The 24,878-nt window shown below is 38.0% G+C and overlaps 1 protein-coding gene across 3 annotated transcripts in view; it reads left to right on the top strand.

Annotated features, from left to right (window-relative positions):
* Nucleotides 1–1,587: 1,587 nt before the first annotated feature.
* smarcad1a (SWI/SNF-related, matrix-associated actin-dependent regulator of chromatin, subfamily a, containing DEAD/H box 1 a) overlaps nucleotides 1,588–24,878 on the top strand; it is a 285,741-nt gene continuing 262,450 nt past the window's right edge. The window contains exons 1-2 of one of the 3 annotated variants that reach the window (XM_039751124.1): nucleotides 1,588–2,049; nucleotides 3,133–3,280. In XM_039751124.1, the coding sequence (XP_039607058.1) occupies nucleotides 1,938–2,049; nucleotides 3,133–3,280 (260 nt within the window). In that variant the 5' untranslated portion in view covers nucleotides 1,588–1,937. The remainder of the gene's footprint in view (nucleotides 2,050–3,132; nucleotides 3,281–24,878) is intronic. The other 2 variants (XM_039751123.1, XM_039751121.1) reach the window with 2 other exon arrangements.

Genomic DNA, 24,878 nt, shown 5'->3' with positions numbered 1-24,878 from the left:
AATGTCTGTACCGGCCTTGGTCAGTGAAAATAAGCAAAAACAGAAACTAAGATGGACAATAGACAGTACAATACCGGAGACCAGCTGCAGGGAAAGTCAGGAGATAATGATGGTTCCCATGAGAACTCAAGGTATTGGCCAGACATGTGCAGAAGGGAGTCAGAGAAAACAGCATATAAGCTAACTGAGCGAGGTCGGAGTGAGAAGAAATTACTATATAAGTTTCGAATTCTGAACTGCTTGGGGCTCAGTCTGATTTGGCTGAATTGGGTTGAGTCCGTGTTGTTGTTTTATTGCAATAAAGCTTTAAACTCTGTTTGCCTATCCTGAGTCCTAATAGTCATCATTTTCAGGAAAAAAGCCTCTTGGTGACAATTTTTCGCCATGACACTATCTATCTATCTATCTATCTATCTATCTATCTATCTATCTATCTATCTATCTATCTATCTATCTATCTATCTATCTAAATAATTCAGAAAAAGCTATTATTTTAAGGGATATTTTAGAAAAACGGCATTGAAAAATAAATGGTGCAATGCTGACTAATGAATTTTACTAGAAGTTTATTTTTCGACAGGAACTGTCTTTCCTGGAAAATTTGCTTTCTTCTTTCTCTGTTCCAGCTGGATGAATTTTCTGTTACAATAGTTACTATTACCCTTTAGCCACAGTGTGTCTTCAATGAAGAGAACAATTTAAGAATAAACTTTTAAAATAAAGATCTTATCCTAGAAAATATTTATGCTACACAGAAAATAACATCATTGCATTTATGAGGAGGGAATTAACATCTTGCACACTGACTTTTCTGAAATGCAAGTAATTTTGGAAGGAGACTTTAATGTAATTTCTCCTCTCAGATGTTTCCACTCATTTACAGCCTGTGTTGTTGTGCAGATGACAAGTCTAAAAACAATATTTATTTCTCTACTGGTTTCCTAAAGAACACATTTTGTTTCAGATTAGTCAATTTTTAGGATTACAAAAATTTATCATACTGCTTAATTAAATTCAGGATGGTGTCGGTCTGGAGCCTATGCAGGCAACATTGGACAGAAGGTTGGAATTAGCCCTAGCTAGACAGGGGCTAGTTTCATAGGGCCCACAGATACACACACCAGCATGAGATTCATTCAAGCCATCAGTTAACTCTAGCTACACAGGTTGGGGGAAACCAGAGTACCCACTGAAAAACCCATGCAGACTCCATATAAACACTGACTGGGCAGGATTCGAAGCCAGCATAATGTGAAACAGCAGTGCTAACAGTGGCAGGAGGATTACAATTTTGCATGACCGGCTTGCTTTTCCTGTTACATACAGTAAATACGAGATAAGGGTAAGGTATGCCTTGTTTAGTTAAAAACGGCATACAATGTAATAAGTATTACAAAAGACTGATAAATGTCAATCAATGATGTGACTAATACAGTTTCAAATAAAACGCCTACGGTGATGATATGTATTAATGTTAATTCATAAGGCAGGTTTAAGCAACCTCATTTTGTCCACGCGCTAGAATACATAACCCTTATTTGTGTGCAGTTGTGAGTGGTCCACAGGTTCGGGCATCGCACCAATTAGAACTTTCGTTGTTAGACTTGGAACGCAGAGACTGGTTCGCGGGAAAATGGATTACGTGTAATGGCAAGGCGTGTATACTCGCATTATTAGCACAGCGGATTTATGAATGGGTTAATGTTGTATGTGTAATTCTGATTCTTCCTTCAGTTTATTTGGAATTTGACTTAAAGCTGTAAATATCTGACCTCACGGAAAGTAGTGCATGCGCAGAGTGAGGTTACAGCAATCTTCCTCTTGTCTACCACGTCTTTTCTTTTGTATAGCCTCGTTGTTTTTCTGACGAGAATTTTTGAATTGAGAAAATTCATAAAACGTCCTGCAGTGTATATTTTGTAAAAGCTGAGTTTATTATGAGTCTAATAAATCTGGATCATTTTCGTTACACGAAATGTCAGAAGAAAGGAGAATCGACTAACGGCTGTAGATCCGAAAGCCCAGATTCAGAAAAGGAAAACAAAACAGGTAAGGAGAGAGTGAGTCATGTATTAAATAAAGAGGTAAAAGTGTTATGCTATGATTTATACGTACGTAGATTTGCGAAATGTTGCAGTTCGACAAAAGCTGAAGGTTTTTTGGCGATTCCAACAGTGGGAGTTACATGCATCAGAGAATTGAGAAAGTCGATAGGACTGTTCAAACGTACATTAAATTAAAATAGTCTAAACGTAATTTCTCCCAGAAAAAAAACAGTTTGTGAAGAATTTCTTATTTTGAACCAATATCATTTAAAAGGAGTCATCGCTGCGTTTAGGCCCTGCTCCAGTCTTGACAGTCAGAGAGAGCACTGTTTATTATCTCGTGGGATTCGGTAAAATGTATCAAGTAGTAAATGTATATGCAGACTAACAATGTAAATCGACAATACACTAAGAATACTATTATGTAGCTCAAGAGACTGATTTTGTTTATGCGAATTTTAATTTTGTAAATCAATTTGCTAGTTATCTAAAGACATCCCTTTCTCTCATTGTTGTCCATACAATGTGCTTTCACTTTGTTTATTCATTTCTTAGAGAAGTAACAACAGTACTGTATCTGTACTTTTGTAACGAATGCATCAGTCCGTCATTTTTTTTTTCAATCAAATAACTTAGGATGGGTTACTAGAACTGTGTCCAGGGTGTTCCGTGTCAGTGTTTTATTTAGTGGTTAACCATCCTTAAGGACGGCCAAATTTCACGGTAAACTAATGATTAAACGTGCACTTTATGACTTCAAATTTAGGCTTCAGATAATCTTTCTGTTCTCAATTAAAGTTATTCGGTAGATGTAGTAGTGCACTGGCAGGCTGAATAACTTTGAATGTTTTCTTAGAGCTTTATATTGTTTATTTGAAAGTAATTATCTGTTGTTGCCCATACTATGCATTTCGAATTAGTCCCAATTCACTAAGGTTAACTTTTATTTCATCTTAGTTGTACGGTTTCCTTTTGTACAGTATTGTTTTAGGTTAATTTGATCAGTTTATAAAATAAAACGCTTAAAACAGTGTTCAAGTGATCCTCAGTTGTTAAATATGCATTTTTGTTATGTGTGGATTCACAGAAACTGTTGTTCCAGAGACGCCAGAATCTAAACGTCCAACCAGGTTTAAAAGGATTAAAGGAGAGCAGTTTTCTGATTCTGATTCTGACTCTGACCTAACAAGCAGAGATGAGGTAAATTCAGTGAACGAAGTAGCATCTAGCAAAAAGTAAGTTGTAAATCTTTTGTCATATGTATATGATTAAATCTGTCAGCTTGGATAAATATTTTATTCAGTGTAACATTTCTTCAAAATATCTGCTTCTTAAGACAGTTTTTGAGAACATTTAGAAGTTTGTCAGAACAGAGATTGTTTAGTTAAAATATAGCTGAAATATGACACTGAACTGAAAAAAAACAGATAAGATGATGGATGGGGTTTCTTTTTCCTCTTTATTCACTGTTGTAGCATCCATAGGATGAAAGAGTTTTGAAAAGCAACAACTGACTGATACTTTAGTGCAGGCATTGAGGAATTAAATTCACTGTGTGCAATAGAAACATTCATATTTTTTGGAAAGGGATGGTAGATAGGACCAATTTACAAAGTATGATTTTTTTTTTTTTTTTTGTATTTAAAGATGTTGAACTTGAGCCTATTCCCACATGATCAGTCCTCTGTAAATGTTTACTACTAGTTTAATTATGTTGCATGTGTATGCCTATCTCCTTTCGTTAACAAAACTGAATGCTTCAATGCAGAGAGTAGCACACTAGCCAGTGTGTGATAAGGTAAAATTATGGGCTTAATCCCCCCATTCCACTTGCAAAACATGTTTACAGTGCACAGGAGTATATGTAAATGAATAAATATGGTATGTAGATGTAATGCAAATAAAAGAAAATGACATGTTAACAAAGTTTTAATGTAACCTACTCACTGTAAATGTGTCAAATTATACTTTTTATTATCATATGTTTACATTTTGTTAGATGTTTAAATATTCATTCGTCAAGCTTCAGTGTTTTAATGCCTTGGTTATTTTACAGCTTAAACACTTTTTATATCCTGCATGTTACAGGTTCTAAAACGCTACCCTACATAATGTCATAATGAGCTTGCGTTTGAGAGAAATTAGAGCAGGACAGTTGGAGTTTGTATTATTACCAACCTCTGTATGCAGAGTGTAGAACTCGCTTGGATTGCTGTTATTTTTTGTAAAACAGTACTGCAGGTATGTGTCTAGAGTCTGTCTCTCCAGAAAATTGTATTAATATCGTATACATTGGTGCAATTTAATTTATACTGTTAATTCCTGCATGGCACATGTAGTGCATAATAACAGTATCGGGTAATGCCAGAGGATGTTTAGGAATATTTCGCTATACAGTAATCCCTCCTCGATCACGGGGATTGTGCTCCAGAACCCCCTCGCCCGATAGGTGAAAATCCGCGAAGTAGAGACCATATGTTTGTATGGTTATTTTTATATATTTTAAGCCCTTATAAACTCTCCCACACTGTTAACATTAGTAGAGCCCTCTAGACATGAAATAACACCCTTTAGTCAAAAGTTTAAACTGTGCTCCATGACAAGACAGAGATGACAGTTCTTTCTCACAATTAAAAGAATGCAAACATATCTTCTCTTCAAAGGAGCGCCGTCAGGAGCAGAGAATGTCAGAGAGAGAGAGAGCAAGATAAAAGCAAACAATCAAAAAATCAATACGTGTTTTTAAGTATGCCGAAGCACCGCGATAAAGCGGCATTTTGTAGAGGAGCATCCATATCCTCTAGGCAAATAGCCACTGTGCAAACAGCCCCTCTGCTCACACCCCCTCCGTCAGGCAGAGAGAGTGAGAGAGATAGAGAAAAGCAAACAATCAAGCGGCAAGCATATCGTATATCATTCAGGAGTTTTAGTTAATATGTAATACATGCTCTGATTGGGTAGCTTTTAAGCCATCCGCCAATAGCGTCCCTTGTATGAAATCAACTGGGCAAACACACTGAGGAAGCATGTACCATAAATTAAAAGACCCATTGTCCGCAGAAATCCGCGAACCAGCGAAAAATCCATGATATATATTTAGATATGCTTACATTTAAAATCAGCGATAGAGTGAAGTCGTGAAAGTTGAAGTGCGATATAGCAAGGGATTACTGTACATAATTACCTAGGAACATATCCTTACTGGAAAATGAGGTTCTGATTTAACTGGTCATTCTATTTTGTTTAAACCCATTGTTGTTAGTTATAAAAATTTCTGCACAACTTAATGCAATCGGGAATATGTCATGCCTAAAACTGAGCAAAAAGTTAGCATTTCCTAAGATTAACTGGGGACATTTAATGGGATTGGGATGGGGAAGCACAAAATGTCTGATCATCCTTACAGACAAATTTCAAAAGTTTTATTTGAATTCAACTGAAATGTAGGTCTTATTTCTGACAGTAATTTAACCTTTCATTATCCGATTCTAGTTCAGTGATTTGATTCGAGGAGAGCTGGCTGTTGTATCACTTTTTTGTTGAGTTGTCCAAATTTTTACATTGGTTCTCATGTAATTCACATTACAGCAAATAGGATTAGAACTACTATTAAGAAAGCATAAACATATAACCCAACTGCTTAAATTGCTGCACTAGCTTGTGTTTAGTATAGTGCTAGTTTTAAAAACCTCTTTATTACATACAAGTTAGAACTAGCATAACCACAACTTGACTTCGACATCTTATAATTGCATAATGTTTCACAGTGTAAACTGCGATCTCAAGATGTCGGCCAGTTCAAAACTCATTGGCTAAATACAAGTACTAGAGGAGGTAGAGCTTTAATATATAGAGTACCTGGGCTTTGTGGTAATATTGCCACTCAAAAAAGAGTGTCTCCCTAGGTATTTATTTCAAAGCTGAAAACGTATCATTTCAGAATAAAATTGTCTTGATAGAACTGACGCTAAGACTGTTGTAGTTTAATTCTTTATGCAAGTAGTTTTAATTGATTTCTTAACTACATTTTCCAGTAGTTTTCTTTGCTCTCTAATGGTGCATGGAATTGGTGTTTTATATCCAATGATTTTTCCACAGTGTGAATCTGAGTGCCTTATTTCTACTACAGGTGTATCTTGCTGAATTATTTTAATTTAACTGTGCCATGATGCATTGCAGTGGGTTTAGTGAGGCCAGGCCTTTAGCTTAGGTACAGGACCAAGTATTCTACAATAAATTATCTATACTAATAAAAGGCAAAGCCCTCACTCACTCACTCACTCACTCACTGACTCATCACTAATTCTCCAACTTCCCGTGTGGGTGGAAGGCTGAAATTTGGCAGGTTGATTCCTTACAGCTTCCTTACAAAAGTTGGGCAGGTTTTATATCGAAATTCTACGCGTAATGGTCATAACTGGAAGCAGTTTTTCTCCATTTACTGTAATGGAGATGAGCTTCAACGCCGTGGGGGCGGAGTTTCGTGTGACATCATCACGCCTCCCACGTAATCACGCAGTACATAGAAAACCAGGAAGACCTCAAAAATGCGCTCAAGAAAACATGCATTATATAATTGAGAAGGCAGCGAAACAATAAGAAGCGAGTTCTGCTACTTCGGAAACAAAGCACGATGTAAACCTACACTTTAAATTAAGTTCATAGACAGGCTGCCGCTGGCGTTTGTAATTTAGTGCCTGCCCATAGAAGGCCGTCCGTCAGCGCAATCCAATAGCAAACTGCCACGGGTAAATATTCACGGGTGAAGGACTGTGCTTATGGAGAGGAAGATGAGATGGTCAGGGTGGTGTTTGACACAAACTCAGCGAAACTGCGAGAGAAAGTTTTAAGTGCCAGGACTAAGGTAACATTAAATAAAGCTATGGACATAGCACGAGATGGCACCAGCACAGCTGGGAACCTTCGATGCAAGTACACCGAGTGGCTCACGTGAACTGACGCAGTGCACAGATAAAAAGCAACAGTTCCAAAGAGCGCTGAACAAAAACCGAATTACACAGTTGAAAAGGCAGCAAAAATATGAAGCGCCTGATAAGCATATTCATAAATGCAGCTACTGTGGAAACAAAGCACACAGTGGAAAAAGTCAATGTCCCGCTAAAGGAAGACAGTGTAAAAAAAACCCGTGCATGCAGTGTGTCAGGTCTCAGATAAAGAAGAAGACGAGCTGTTTATTGATGCAGTAAGAAACGAATCGATGAATGAAACCTGTCATCTTTACAACGATTGACAAACACGGAATGTAACTTGAACACAACACATCGCATAAATACGACCCTGATTGAAAGAAATAATGATAATCAAATCCTTGATGACAGCAACATTCAATAACACTCACAAAACAATTACTGTATATTGACAATCATGTTACGCTATTTTTAAAATGTTCCCTTTTCTTTTCATAACTTCTACTTCTCCACTGCGATACGCGGGTATATATTTAAATGTGTATATATATATACCCCTATCTACAGTACATACTCAGATAGACAAGCCACATGCTGTGGCTCAATTGTAGAGTCTTCGCCTCTAATGCCGACATTCGAGGTTCGATTCCCGAGAGGGGATGCACTGAGTATGTACGCGCTACTGATTCATTTTACCTTCAGATCTCCTTGGTTTGGGACGTATGAAAAATATTAGGTTAACGCAGAATCATGTTACGTTATTTTTAAAATGTTTCCCTTTATTTGCACAAGCACAGCTGAGAAGCTTCGATGCATGTACTCCATAACGCGTTAAAAATAACGCATTTAATCACACTTTCAATTCCAAGCAAACGGGAACTTTTGTCAATGCATCATTTCCTGGTACATCCATTACACTGATGCACACATCACAGCTACAAAAATGTTAGAGTCAGAATAAAGCTCGTTCCTACGACTGATCATTTCGACTTCCCGAGCGAAGCCTTGATAAAAGCATGGTTTTGTGCACAATGAAAAGCAAGCAAAATTAGATGCATTACAGAAAGCAGACTTTGTGGCTCTTACTGGGGATCATTGGACTTCCGTGACCGTTAGTAATTCTAATTACATCTAATTACAAAATGTTCAATGATCACACTGTTTTAGCCTAATGTACAAAATAATTTTGGCTAAGGTTACTCAGAGTTTAAAGATTAAGTTGGTCAAATTACCTTTTATGTTTCTGACTTATTTTTTTCAGAAGAAAAACTGCACTTTATGTTGAAATTTTGGTTATTATTATTTAAAGACAATACTATTCTGAAAATCTACTTAAAGTACTTAAACTACCACTTTATTTTTAAGTCTGCCCAATTTTAACCAGGGATGATATTTTTGTTTCTGTTTTGAATTCAAATGCAGTTTAAAGGCTTTTTTTTTTCAGAAATTAAAACAGCTTCAGTTTACAATATTCATGTACATGTCTATTATTTGATTCTGTCGCCCACTAAAACTCTTTTAAATTAAAAAAAACATTTGCGATTTGAGGCAAATTTACGTGCGATTACATACGATTAATCAAGATTAATTCTTACACAGCCTCTAATTAATTGGATTAATTTTTTTAATCGAGTCCCATCCCTAATATATGTGGATATATATATGTAGATTTGTATATATAAATGTGTATATACAGTATATATGTAGATATGTATATGTGTATATACAGTATGTATATATACAGTATGTATATATATGTATGTGTGTATATGTATGTATATATATATATATATATATATATATATATATATATATATATATATATATATATATATATATATATATATATATATATATATGCCAGCAACACTCATGACAATGACAAAACAATTACATTGTCAATCATGTTACGTTATTATTAAAATGTTTCCTTTTCTTTTTACTTCTCCGCTGCCAATCGCAGGTATTATGCTATATATATATATATATACAGATATATATACAGATATAGATATATATATATATATATATATATAAATAGATATATAAATAGATAGATATGACAACAGCACTCAATATCAATGACAAAACAATTACATTAACAATCATCTTACGTTATTTTTAAAATGTTTTCTTTTCATTTTCATAACTTCTTTAACACACTACTTCTCCGCTGCGAAGCGCGGGTATTTTGCTAGTGTACCAATATAAGAGGGGGGTCCCACTAGTCTTATTGAAGTTGTTGACACTCCTGTTAAAGCTGTTGATGAGGCCGCTTTTATAATGTTTTGTTACATGCAGCAGGACCTAGAGTGAGTCATCATTTTCCTCTTTTCTGTGTCTTTGGGTGGTATTTGGTATTACTGTACTGCCATGTTGATCAAGGTTTTCTTCTTGATCATGAAAATTAGAAATTGATGAATCCAGTATTAAACCTTTATTGTTCTGGAATTGTAGATATATTAACTGTACATCCATTTATCATCTGTACTAATAAAAGGCAAAGCCCTCACTGACACACTCACTCACTCACTCACTCACTGACTCATCACTAATTCTCCAACTTCCCGTGTAGGTAGAAGGCTGAAATTTGGCCGGCTCATTCCTACCAGCTTACTTACAAAAGTTGGGCAGGTTTCATTTCGAAATTCTATGCGTAATGTTCATAACTGGAAGCTATTTTACTACATATACTGTAATGGAGTTGAGCTTGAAAGCCGTGGGGAGTTTTGTGTGACATCATCACGCCTCCCACGTAATCACATGAACTGACTGTCAACGCAGTACGTAGAAAACCAGGAAGAGCTCCAAAAAGCGCTGAAGAAAACATGCATTATATAATTCAGAAGGCAGTGAAACAATAAGAAGCGAGCGAGTGACATATACAACCATATTCATGAATGCTGCTACTTCGGAAACAAAGCATGGTGTAAACCTACACTTTAAATTAAGTTCATAGACAGGCTGCCGCTGGCGTTTGTCATGCCCACGGGTAATGCGGGATACAAGTTTAATGAGAGGACGCACGAGAGTTTTGATCACTTTGTAACTAAGTTTAAATTGCAGGTGAGGGGCTGTGCTTATGCAAATTCCTAGAGATTGTGTTTGTGGGGGATTGACAGTTTAGGCGGGTGGGGGAGTCACGTCATCATCTCTCCTCCCATTCATCTCATTTCGCTGTGAGCTGCGCTCTGCAGCTAATGCAGTGTTACGACTTTGTGACACTGCCACCAAATACTCACAGAAAAATCCACAAGTTAATACACACGCTGTGTCTAGAGTTTCTCCACGGTGAATCCTCCAGGCACTACTTACAAAATGTTACATTGACAATCGTGTTATTTTTAAAATAGTTCCTTTTCTTAGCACAAGCACAGCTGAGAAGCTTCGATGCATGTGCTCCATATTGCGTTAAAAATCACGCATTTAAATAACAAGCAAAGGGGAACTTCTGTCAATGCATGATTTCCTGGTACACCGATTACATTGATCAGCGCTTCCCAATTTATTTTAGCCTCACACCCCCTTGGTTTGAGAAGAAGTATGAAAAAATATGAGGTTAACGCAGAAAAACAGATCACCAATTCAAGCTTTATGAATAATCGATTCGCCATCAATAATTGTTTTGGTAAAGCCATACTAAGTGTAATCCTCCTTCCATTTTATACTTTTTCCGCCACTAGCCATGATTAAATGAACGGTAAAAAAGTAAGAGCGAAGCGAGGGTGATTTATTCAGGCAGGCAGGAGACAGCTCAATAGCTCGAATTTGGATATTAGTAGCTTCTATTTAGTCGCCAGAAATATCTTTGTTAGGAATGGAAGTTGAATTTAGTCTAAATTTCTATGGTAAAGAAAAAGTTATGCAATGATGACTACATTTAACTATATAAAGTCAAAACTTGTATATATAAAGTCATTCGCGAATATATAAAGTCAAAACTTGATTATATAAAGTCACTGTCGGAATAAATAAAGTCAAAACTTGAATATATAAAGTCAGCGCTGGAATATACAGTGGTGTGAAAAACTATTTGCCCCCTTCCTGTTTTCTTATTCTTTTGCATGTTTGTCACACAAAATGTTTCTGATCATCAAACACATTTAACCATTAGTCAAATATAACACAAGTAAACACAAAATGCAGTTTTTAAATGATGGTTTTATTATTTAGGAGAAAAAAATCCAAACCTACATGGCCCTGTGTGAAAAAGTAATTGCCCCCTGAACCTAATAACTGGTTGGGCCACCTTTAGCAGCAATAACTGCAATCAAGCGTTTGCGATAACTTGCAATGAGTCTTTTACAGCGCTCTGGAGGAATTTTTCCCACTCATCTTTGCAGAATTGTTGTAATTCAGCTTTATTTGAGGGTTTTCTAGCCTGAACCGCCTTTTTAAGGTCATGCCATAGCATCTCAATTGGATTCAGGTCAGGACTTTGACTAGGCCACTCCAAAGTCTTCATTTTATTTTTCTTCAGCCATTCAGAGGTGGATTTGCTGATGTGTTTTGGGTCATTGTCCTGTTGCAGCACCCAAGATCGCTTCGGCTTGAGTTGACGAACAGATGGCCGGACGTTATCCTTCAGGATTTTTTGGTAGACAGTAGAATTCATGGTTCCATCTTTCACAGCAAGCCTTCCAGGTCCTGAAGCAGCAAAACAACCCCAGACCATCACACTACCACCACCATATTTTACTGTCGGTATGATGTTCTTTTTCTGAAATGCTGTGTTCCTTTTACGCCAGATGTAACGGGACATTTGCCTTCCAAAAAGTTCAACTTTTGTCTCATCAGTCCACAAGGTATTTTCCCAAAAGTCTTGACAATCATTGAGATGTTTCTTAGCAAAATTGAGACAAGCCCTAATGTTCTTTTTGCTTAACAGTGGTTTGCGTCTTGGAAATCTGCCATGCAGGTCGTTTTTGCCCAGTCTCTTTCTTATGGTGGAGTCGTGAACACTGACCTTAATTGAGGCAAGTGATGCCTGCAGTTCTTTAGATGTTGTCCTGGGGTCTTTTGTGACCTCTCGGATGAGTCATCTCTGCGCTCTTGGGGTAATTTTGGTCGGCCGGCCACTCCTGGGAAGGTTCACCACTGTTCCATGTTTTTGCCATTTGTGGATAATGGCTCTCACTGTGGTTCGCTGGAATCCCAAAGCTTTAGAAATGGCTTTATAACCTTTACCAGACTGATAGATCTCAATTACTTCTGTTCTCATTTGTTCCTGAATTTCTTTGGATCTTGGCATGATGTCTAGCTTTTGAGGTGCTTTTGGTCTACTTCTGTGTCAGGCAGGTCCTATTTAAGTGATTTCTTGATTGAAACAGGTGTGGCAGTAATCAGGCCTGGGGGTGGCTACGGAAATTGAACTCAGGTGTGATACACCACAGTTAGGTTATTGTTTAACAAGGGGGCAATTACTTTTTCACACAGGGCCATTTAGGTTTGGATTTTTTTTCTCCCTAAATGATAAAAACCATGATTTACAAATTGCATTTTGTGTTTACTTGTGTTATATTTGACTAATGGTTAAATTTGTTTGATGATCAGAAACATTTTGTGTGACAAACATGCAAAAGAATAAGAAATCAGGAAGGTTTTTCACACCACTGTATAAAGTCAAAACTTGAATATATAGCCTAAAGTCATTCCCAAATATATAAAGTCAAAACCTGAGTATATAAAGACAGCATTGGAATATTTCGGAATATATAAAGTAAGCATCGGAATATGTAAAGTCAGCGCTGGAATCTATAAAGTTAAATCTTGAATATATAAAGTCAGCGTCGGAATACAGGCTATAAAGTAAGCGCTGCAATATATAAAGTCAAAACTTCAATATATAAAGTCAGCGCTGGAATATCCATCCATTTCTTAACACGTTGAATCCGACCACAGGGTCACAGGGGTCTGCTGGAGACAATCCCAGCCAACACTGGGCGCAAGGCAGGAACCAATCCTGGGCAGGGCACATGCATCATTTTCAAAACATTAACCGAACAGTGTTTTTTAAATGTATTTTTCTGAATACGTTTTTGTTAACTTAGTTCAGTTCAGAGTCGTTTCAATCAATAGATTTTGACTTTCACTTTATGTATTCAGGAGTGAGTTTATATACTCCGATGTTGACTTTATATAATCAGGAATGACTTTATAAATTACGACGCTGACTTTGTATATTCAGGTTTTGACTTTATATATTCCAGCGGTGACTTTATATATTCAAGTTTTGACTTTATATATTCCGAAAGTGACTTTATATATTCACAAAATCAATTTATTTGCCTGTTTGGCACCCCATAGTATATGTGTGTGTATATATATGTACACATGTATGTATGTATGTATGTATGTATTTATGTGTGTGTGTATATGTGTGTATATATATGTGTATATATATGTATATGTATATATATATATATGTATATATATATATATATATATATATATATATATATATATATATATATATATATATATATATGTGTATATATATATATATATATATATATATATATATATATATATATATATATATATATATGTAATGTTACGCTATTATTAAAATGTTTCCTTTTCTTTTTACTTCTCCGCTGCTGCTGGTATTTTTATATATAGAGAGAGAGATATAGATATACAGTAATCCCTCCTCGATTGCGGGGGTTGCGTTCCAGACGCGGTGAAAATCCGCGAAGTAGAAACCATATGTTTGTATGGTTATTTTTATATATTTTAAGCCCTTATAAACTCTCCCGTCCTGTTAACATTATTAGAGCCCTCTAGACATGAAATAACACCCTTTAGTCAAACGTTTAAACTGTGCTCCATTACAAGACAGAGATGAGAGTTCTTTCTCACAATTAAAAGAATGCAAACATATCTTATCTTCAAAGGAGCGCCTTTAGGAGCAGAGAATGTCAGAGAGAGCGCTCGCTAAGAAAAGCAAACATTCAAAAAATCAATATGTGCTTTTAAGTATACAGAAGCACCGCGATAAAGTGGCATTTTGTAGAGGAGCGTCCGTGTCCTCTGTGCAAACAGCCCCTCTGCTCACACCCCCTCCGTCAGGCAGAGAGATTGAGAAAGATAGAGAGAAGCAAACAATCTCAAGCACCGCGCGGGAAGCATATCTTATATCATTGAGGAGTTTTACTTGATATGTAATACATGCTCTGATTGGGTAGCTTCTAAGACATCCGCCAATAGCGTCCCTTGTATGAAATCAACAGGGCAAACAAACTGAGGAAGCATGTACCATAATTAAAAGACCCATTGTCTGCAGAAAGCGGCGAACCAGCGAAAAATCCGTGATATATATTTAGATGTGCTTACATTTAAAATCTGCGATAGAGTGAAGCCGCGAAAGTCGAAGCGCGATATAGCGAGGGATTACTTTGTGTGTATATATAGATATAGATATAGATATATATATATAGATATGACAACAACACTCGTATCAAAGACAAAATAATTACATTGACAATCATGTTATGTTATTTTTAAAATTTTTCCTTTTCTTTTTCATAACTTCTTTAACACACTACTTCTCCGCTGCGAAGTGTGGGTATTCTGCTAGTAATAAATAAAAAGGTGTGTTTGTCAGACACGCAGGTTAGTTGGATTGGTAATGCTAAATGGCCCCTGGTGTGTGCGCGTGTATTTTCTCACGTTCCTATCCATTTGCACATTTTGGCATTGTTACATATTCACCAAGTGTGGCTCTTACAGTGAAGTGTGCACAAAATCTTGGTCCCCACTTGGTAAAACCTTCAGTGTTAAAACCATTGTTAAAACATCAAAGATAATGTTTTAAAACTTTTGTCTCAAAAATATATATATTTTAATAAAAAAATAAACAGAGACATCCAGGAGTAGTTTCAATAAGATTTTAAAGTTTTTGACAAGTAGTGACCTGGATCCTCCTGTATAATGCCAGGCATAGAATTTGCACTGAAACATGGCATACAGACAAATGTGGAAATGTGCATATGTGCAGGAGAATCTAGATACATAAAACTGTGCGCACACCAAGTTCCACGCATTTCCCCTTTAGAAATCCCAATGAACATGAAATTGTATGCACGTGCATGAGCCTACTGCCACACCCTGAGTCTTCCCAGAATTTTGCATATTTTAATATTCAAACCAATATAAATATCACCGTCTTCTTTAAAAAGACAATGGCAAAAGAACGTGGATAAATGAATTTCAGCAAATGTGAAGTGGAGGTAAGGTAAAATGTACTTTTTGCTGGCTCAAGTAGTGGTATACAACTAGAGTCTTAGAGAGTCAAGGCTGGGGTCTGTCAAAAGACAGGGCGTGTTAAAGCCCATTGTGGCGCTCCTTATGTGATTTTGGGCTATACAAAAACAAATTGTATTACAATACAACCGTCAAGCTGCCTCCATCTATTGGCCATTCCACTGCTGAGTCAGTGCTGGGCCAGTAAATCAGATGAAAGGACCCCTCTACCTGATGATTCCTGCGATCCTCCATCAGAGAGGACTTTACCTTAGGCAGGCAAAACAACTTGGCAGGTGGGCAGTTGCACCAAGTGCCACATTCGAGCACTGAGAAGAGAAACAGAATTGGTAAGAGTTATTAACAAATTATAACTGTCATATTATTTTAAGGATTAGTGCTAATGACTAACAAAACAGATACAGTCTGCACAGTTAAGCAGCAGCTCTAGTCAGGATATGCTATACTCAAGTAGTGAGTCTTCTGCTTGGATTTGAAAGCTGAGACCGAAGGGGCATCTCTTATAGTAGCAGGCAGACCATTCTACAGTTTAGGGGCTCGACCCCCCACTGTTATTTTCTTAAACTTTGGAATCATTAGCAGACTGGCATTTTGAGATCTTAATGTACGTTCTGGTTTGTAAGTTACAATAAGTTCAGATAAGTAAGCCAAACCTTGGACAGTTAACACTAGAATTACCAGAGCCTACAAAAAAACTCGTAGATCTGTCCCACCTTAAAACGCTTCTCGCCTCTCCGTCAGCGTCTTTTGTCCTTTAGATGTGTTGATAAGAAGCAAACGGCCAGCAGTCTCCTATCACATCCCCCTCCCCGCACAGTTTTCTCAGCTCAAGTCTGTTTACCTGCGTGTCAGTTGCTTAGAGTTGTATAGAGCGAGAAGTCAAGCAAAATGACACCTTTTAGAAATACTATTGTTATTTGGAACACTTGCATTTCATGTGTGTTCCGTGTCTACAACGATCTATGCACAGTAAACACATCATGAAAACAGAAATGTTTTTAATGTTTTAGTAATAATTGACAAAATGTAGACATGAAGTGTATAATGTGTGAAGCCTGAATTCCCAATATGAAAGAAACACTCACAAAAGATACAAGTATAATAGAACAAATGCGCTTTTTTCCAAGACTATAACTGAAGAAAAAGAAATCCGGTTAGTGTTGTGTGTTGTCCTGACTTCTCGGGTAGTATACTGGTCAGAGCTGCAGACTCCAATTCAGATGGTTCTGGGTTCGAGTCTTAACATCTCCCAAAATAAACGTTTTGAGTAGTGAGCTGTTCTTATCTTTCTATCTATATATATAATTCACTAAGGCAAGACACCCATGGAAAGCACGCCGGAAGGGGCATGGATTCACTAAGCCGCCGACAAGTAAGACACCTATGGTGCACGCAGGAAGGAGCCACGCCCACCAACTCCAAGACCATTGGATATGACAACAACTCGCAGAGCCACGGCCCACCAACTCGGACGTGACGACACAGAAAAAAACGGCGTCATTTATATTCGTCTGTCGTAGAGGCCATATGCTCCTCCGAGCCACGTTGACTGTTCATAGAGGCATGTTTCTCGCGGAAATGAATCGCCATTTGCAGCACGTGAAATGGTTCGCGAGGGGTATCCCATGGAATCCTTAAAACAATCCTTTACAACTGAGGTTAAAACACAATGAAGTCAGCAGTCTTTAAAAAACGAGGTTTCAGTTACGACGCATGACCGCGTGCACCATAGCAAACTGTTTTACACGCTACATACAGCAATTTGCATCCACGACAAACATGCGTCTTCTTCACTCATGGACAATTATATGTTGCTCTCTCCAGAGTTCCATCTTTTCATTCACTTTCTGTTGTATCCTCAAACCCTCCCTTTTTAGACAACTGTGTCTTTCCAGAAGTATTCAACCATCAATAAATAATTATGCGGCGTTTGTTATGCAGCGGGTTCACTATTGTATTGTGTTTTGCTCTCTCCAGATTTCTATCTTTTCATTCACTTACTGTTGTATTCTCACACCAACCCGTTTTAGACAACCATGTCTTTCCAGAAGTGTTTAGCATTCAATAAATAATTATACATGAGATTGAGCGTGTGTCTACCCGGTGCAGAGAGGCGTGGGTAAGCCATTGAACCCCATTCAGGCTGCAAACTGTGGAATTCCCACTAAGTGCGACTCATACGCTCCCACTGGTTATGTCCTTACCCTTTGTACACACCCCCCTTCCACCTCGCTACTACTGTGGTCGGGTGTCTTGGTGGATTATATATAGAAAAGCAGCCAAAACCGCACAGAGTGATGAAAAGTCCGCGTGATTCACAGGTGCATCTGGACTGTGCAAAGACGACAACGACTCAAGTGACGAGTTGGAGGTGGGCACATGAGCAGGCAGTGCATACAGAACGAGAAATCAGCAGACTAGCATGACGGAGGAAGCAGAATGGAAGTCCTTCTCCTCTCCTCCCATTCCACCCTCCACGCCTGAGCGCCGTGCACCCTCCATCTGGCAGGAGAAGGCGTGATGGCGGTCCGCCAGTTTTCAGTCACGGACGATTGTGTGTTGGTTCGTTCCGTGCTTTGTTACAATGTTGTTTTTCTTGCTGATTTATTACATTACCGATTTTTCAAATGTTAATTTTCTCCCTGTGCTTCAAAGTCATTAAAAAAACCGGCCTGAGTATGCGGCGTATAGTACGCCGCGGGTTGGCTAGTGATATATAAATCGACCAAGTCGCCCGACCATGGGGTATGCATGACGGAGCCCCGCCCGCCAACTCTAACCCTCCTCCCGCGCCCACCCTAGCTCTCGAGGCATGCCCACTCCACTGCCTGCTCATGTGCCCAACACCACACCAAACACTTCCTCAGTTGCTTTGGTTTCTGCTACAGTCCACATGTACCTCTGAGCCACGTTGACTTTTCATTGTTCTTTTCGGTTTGGGCTGCTTTGCTTTGCTAACAGGTCTCTCTCATTGCTGCCGTCTGTTTGTCCCCGCAGGCTTCTGTTCTCTCTGTTGCTTCTGTGCCCCTTCTTTTTTTCCTTTATTAGACCGACACGGAACCCGGAGTGATGGCTGCCGCCCTATTGCGATGCTGAATAGGGGATTGCTGAACTGTGTCTTTCAGGAAGTGTTTAGTAATAGTTTTAGTAATATTAAAAAGGCAAGTTTACAGGGGGATATTATAGTCATGGGGGACTTTAATTATCCAAATATTAACTGGGATAACCTTACAGATGGAGGAGCACAAGAGCAGGAGTTTTTAGAAGTAATCAGCGACTGTTTTTTAACACAGCATGTTAAAGCACCAACAAGGGGTGAAGCCTGTCTGGATTTAGTATTCTGTAATAATCAGGATAGAATTGAGGGTGTAGAGGTGATTGAACCACTAGGGTCAAGTGACCATAATGTAATACAATTCTCAGTATTTTGTAAGAGTACAGATGCAAAGACTAAAATTGTTAAGTTGAACTTTAGTAGGGCTAATTTTGAGCAGATGCGACAAAGTCTAAGTAGGATAGACTGGGATAAGCTTTTAAATGTGGAGACAGTCGAGGAGCAGTGGAACAGGTTTAAAAATGTTTTACATGTAATGCAGGACAGATACATACCTAAATTTGGAAGTAATAGGAAACTAAAAAAAACTCCACGATGGATTAATAAAGATTTAAAAAAGAAGTTGCAAAGGAAAAAACTGCTGTATAAGGCATATAAGACTAATGACTGCAAAGAGAACCGTAGCGCGTATGAGAAAATGAGGGCAACCTTTAAGAAGGATATCAGAGAGGCTAAAAGACAGTTGGAGAGGAATATAGCAGATAAGGTGAAAGAAGACCCCAAGAGATTCTTTCAGTATTTTAGTAGTAAAAGAACAGTTAAGGAGGAGGTCAAGTTCATCAGGAATAGTAAAGGGAATTAAAAGATACAGACAATGAAATAGCAGATGCCCTAAACTTACATTTTTCTGAGGTGTTTACAAGTGAGCAAGTGGATAACCTCCCAGAGGTAAATGCAACTACTAAGGAGGTACTGAGGGATTTGGAAATTGTAGAGGGAGAAGTGCTGCTCAGATTAAATAAGATGAAATCAAACAAATCACCAGGCCCAGATAATATTTATCCTCGTGTTCTTAAGGAGGCTAGTGAGTACATATATAAACCCTTGACACATATTTTTAGGAAGTCACTGTGCACTGAGAGATTCCAAAGGACTGGAAAATGGCAAATATCATCCCATTATATAAAAAGGGTGACAGGGCAGATCCAAGCAACTATAGGCCAGTAAGCTTAACAAGCATCACAGGAAAATTAATGGAAGGAATTATTAAGGATAAGATTGAGCAACACATGGCAAGGACAGGAGTTATTCTGAACAGTCAGCATGGGTTCAGAAGAGGGAGGTCGTGTTTTACTAACATGTTGGAATTCTATGAGGAGGCAACAAAGGATACGATCAAAGTGGAGCTTATGATATTATTTATCTGGACTTTCAGAAAGCATTTGATAAGGTGCCACATGAGAGGTTGGGCATCAAGTTAAAAGAAGTGGGAGTTCAGGGTGATGTTTTTAGATGGGTGCAGAATTGGCTCAGACACAGGAAGCAGAGGGTGATGGTGCGAGGAACCTCATCAGAACTGGCCGATGTTAAGAGTGGTGTTCCACAGGGGTCAGTGCTAGGGCCGCTGCTATTTTTAATATATATAAATGATTTAGATAGGAATATAAGTAACAAGCTGGTTAAGTTTGCAGATGATACCAAGATAGGTGGATTAGCAGATAATTTGGAATCCTTATATCATTACAGAAGGACTTGGATAGCATACAGGCTTGGGCAGATTTGTGGCAGATGAAATTTAATGTCAGTAAATGTAAAGTATTACACATAGGAAGTAAAAATATTAGGTTTGAATACACAATGGGCGGTCGGAAAATCGAGAGTACACCTTATGAGAAGGATTTAGGAGTCATAGTGGACTCTAAGCTATCAACTTCCCAACAGTGTTCAGAAGCCATTAAGAAGGCTAACAGAATGTTAGGTTATATAGCACGATCTGTGGAGTACAAGTCCAAGGAGGTTATGCTCAACCTTTATAATGCACTGGTGAGGCCTCATCTTGAGTACTGTGTGCAGTTTTGGTCTCCAGGCTACAAAAAGGACATAGCAGCACTAGAAAAGGTCAAGAGAAGAGCGACTAGGCTGATTCCAGGTCTACAGGGGTTGAATTATGAGGAAAGATTAAAAGAGCTGAGCCTTTACAGTTTAAGCAAAAGAAGATTAAGAGGTGACATGATTGAAGTGTTTAAAATTATGAAGGGAATTAGTACAGTGGATCGAGACTTGTATTTTAAAATGAGCTCATCAAGAACACGGGGACACAGTTGGAAACTTGTTAAGGGTAAATTTCGCACAAACATTAGGAAGTTTTTCTTTACACAAAGAACGATAGACACTTGGAATAAGCTACCAAGTAGTGTGGTAGACAGTAAGACGTTAGGGACTTTCAAAACTCGACTTGATGTTTTCTTGGAGGAAACAAGTGGATAGGTCTCGCGAGCTTTGTTGGGCTGAATGGCCTGTTCTCGTCTAGATTGTTCTAATGTTCACCCATCAATGAATAATTATGTGGCGTATGCTACGCCGCAGGTCGGATATATATATATATACATACTAATAAAAGGCAAAGCCCTCACTCACTCACTGACTCATCACTAATTCTCCAACTTCCCGTGTGGGTGGAAGGCTGAAATTTGGCAGGTTCATTCCTTACAGTTTCCTTACAAAAGTTGGGCAGGTTTTATATCGAAATTCTACGCATAATGGTCATAACTGGAAGCAGTTTTTCTCCATTTACTGTAATGGAGATGAGCTTCAACGCCGGGGCGGAGTTTCGGTGACATCATCACGCCTCCCACGTAATCACGCAGTACATAGAAAACCAGGAAGACCTCAAAAGCTGAAGAAAACATGCATTATATAATTGAGAAGGCAGCTAAACAATAAGAAGCGGCGAAAGTGACATATACAACCATATTCATGATGCTACTTCGGAAACAAAGCACGATGTAAACCTACACTTTAAATTAAGTTCATAGACAGGCTGCCGCTGGCGTTTGTAATTTAGTGCCTGCCCATATAAGGCCGTCCGTCAGCGGCAATCCAATAGCAAACTGCCACTAAATAGTCACGGGTGAAGGACTGTGCTTATGGAGAGGAAGATGAGATGGTCAGGGTGGTGTTTGACACAAACTCAGCGAAACTGCGAGAGAAAGTTTTAAGTGCCAGGACTAAGGTAACGTTAAATACAGCCATGGACATAGCACGAGATGGCACCAGCACAGCTGGGAACCTTCGATGCATGTACACCGAGCGGCTCACGTGAACTGACGCAGTGCACAGATAAAAGCAACAGTTCCAAAAGCGCTGAACAAAACCAATTACACAATTGAAAAGGCAGTAAAAATATAAGCGCCTGATACATATAAGCATATTCATAAATCCAACTACTGCGGAAACAAAGCACACGTTGGAAAAAGTCAATGTCCCGCTAAAGGAAGACAGTGTGAAAAAAAACGTGCATGCAGTGTGTCAGGTCTCAGATAAAGAAGAAGACGAGCTGTTTATTGATGCAGTAAGAAACGAATCGATGAATGAAACCTGTCATCTTTACAACGATTGAGAAACAGGGAATGTAACTTGAACACAACACATCCTACAAATACGAACCTGATTGAAAGAAATAATGATAATCAAATCCTTGATGACAGAAACACTCAGTAACAGTCACAAAACAAATACTGTATATTGACAGTCATGTTACGTTATTTTTAAAATGTTCCCTTTTCTTTTTCTAGCTTTTTTAACACACTACTTCTCCGCTGCGAAGCGCGGGTATTCTGCTAGTATATATATATTAGGGGTGCAACGATACAGAAAATTTACGGTTCGGTACTTTAGTGTCACGGTTCGATATTTTTTCGATACAAAAAAATTTTCATGCCTTTTTTAATTTGTAATTTATTAAAATGATATATATTTCTTTTAACTCAAAAATACAGTTTTTAAATTAAATGTTGCTGAAAAAACAAAATAATAAAAAAATAAAAGAGTTTGGAAACGAGTTTATTACAGAGAAAGGTCCCTTTCCAAAATAAAAGCTATGCTATACCCTTCTTCTGGGGTATATTCTCAGGAGCATATTGAACATATCATGTCCCCATAAAATGAACCACTCTCTGATGGACCTCCCCTCACACTCATCTTCTGGTGTGCTAGCAATTAGCTGTATATACAACAAAAACAACTTAAATAAAAATATGTATTGCACAGAAATGCCTTCCTAAATATATTTTGAAACATTTGAAATGTTCTAAAAATAAGGTATCAACCACATACAGTTCTGCATTATTTGGGGATCCCTGACTGTTTTATATTCTACCAAGTATAGAAAATACAAACACACCCAATGGTACATGCTTCCTCAGTTTGTTTACCCAGTTGATTTCATACAAGGGACGCTATTGGCGGATGGCTTAGAAGCTACCCAATCAGAACACGTATTACATATTAACTAAAACTCCTCAATGCTATAAGATATGCCTCCTGCGCTGTGCTCGATTGTTTGCTTGTCTCTGCCTCTATCTCACCCTCTCTGACATTCTCTGCGCCTGACGGAGAGGGTGTGTGCTGAGGTGTTGTTTGCACAGAAGCTTTTTGCCTAGTGGATACGGACGCTCCTCTAAGAAATGCCGCTTTATCGAGGTGCGCCCAAAAGTTCACTTATTGATTTTTTGATTGTTTGCTTTAATCTCGCGCTCGCTCTCTCTCTCTCTCTGACGTTCTCTGCGCTTGACGGAGGAGATGTGAGCAGAGGGGCTTTTTGCACAGAGGCTGTTTGCTTAGAAGATAGGGACGCTCCTGTAAAAAATGCTGAAAGGCTACCTTCGCATTGATCCCTTCATTGCCGCTGCTTTATCGCGGTGCTTGCATACTTAAAAGCAACAGCCCTATTGATTTTTCATTGTTTACTTTACTCTCTCTCTGACATTCTCCGCTCCTTACGCACTTTGAAGAGGAAGATATGTTTGCATTCTTTTAATTGTGAGAAAGAACTGTCATCTCTGTCTTGTCATGGAGCACAGTTTAAACTTTTGACTAAAGGGTGTTATTTCATGTCTAGAGGGCTCTAATAATGTTAAAAAACATATTTAGAAGGTTGTAAACAGGTTTTCCATGCTCTAACTGCGAAAATATTAGATTTATAAATAAAGAATCCTACTTCGTGGAAATTCATTTATCTGTCTGGAGCGGATTAACCGCGATAAACAAGGGTTTACTGTATAACTGTGCGGAGAATATTTATAAACAGTGTGGGAGAGTTTCTAAGGGCTTAAAATATATAAAAATAATCATAGAAACATATGGTTTCTACTTCGCGGAGTTTCACCTATCGCGGGGGTTCTGGAACGCAACCCCCGCAATCGAGGAGGGATTACTGTATATAATTTTGTATCGTTCAATACATATGCGTACCGAACCGAAAGCACTGTATCGAACGGTTCAATATCGATACATGTATCGTTGCACCCTTTATATATATAGATATATATATAGATATATATATAGATATATATATATATAGATATATAGATAGATATATAGATATATAGATATATAGATAGATATATAGATATATATATATATGGATATGTGTATAGATATATGTGTGTATATATATGTATATATGTGTATATGTGTGTATATATGTATATATATATATATATATATATATATATATATATATATATATACAGTAATCCTCAATATCGAGCTTCGACTTTCGGCTTCACTGTATCGCTGGATTTTAAATGTAAGCACATCTAAATATATATCACAGATTTTTGCTGGTTCGCGCTTTCTGCGGACAATGGGTCTTTAATTTAGGTTACATGCTTCCTCAGTTTGATTGCCCAGTTGATTTCATACAAGGGACGCTATTGGCGGATGGCTTAGAAGCTACCCAATCAGAGCACGTATTACATATTAACTAAAACTCCTCAATGCTATAAGATATGTTTCCCGCGGTGCTTGTTTGCTTCTCTCTATCTTTCTCTCTCACTCTGCCTGACAGAGGGCGTGTGAGCAGAGGGGCTGTTTGCACAGAGGACACGGACGCTCCTCTACAAAATGCCGCTTTATCGCGGTGCTTCTGTATACTTAAAAGCATGTATTGATTTTTGATTGTTTGCTTTTCTTAGCAGCTCTCTCTGACATTCTCTGCTCTTGACGGCTCTTTTTATGACGCTCCTTTGAAGATAAGATATGTTTGCTTTCCTTTAATTGTGAGAAAAACTGTCATCTCTGTCTTGTAATGGAGCACAGTTTAAACGCTTGACTAAAGGGTGTTATTTCATGTCTAGAGGGCTCTAATAATGTTAACAGTGTGGGTGAGTTTATAAGGGCTTAAAATATATAAAAATAACCACACAAACATATGGTTTCTACTTCGCGGATTTTCATCTATCGCGGGGGGTTCTGGAACACAACCCCCGCGATCGAGGAGGGATTACTGTATATATACATGTATAAATATATATGTATATGTATATATGTATATATATGTGTCTATATATATATATATATATA

The sequence above is a fragment of the Polypterus senegalus genome, chromosome 4 (genome assembly GCF_016835505.1).
Source record: "Polypterus senegalus isolate Bchr_013 chromosome 4, ASM1683550v1, whole genome shotgun sequence".
Taxonomy (NCBI): domain Eukaryota; kingdom Metazoa; phylum Chordata; class Cladistia; order Polypteriformes; family Polypteridae; genus Polypterus; species Polypterus senegalus.
Note: the sequence above shows the minus strand (reverse complement) of the source record. Positions and strands in the feature narration are given on the sequence as shown.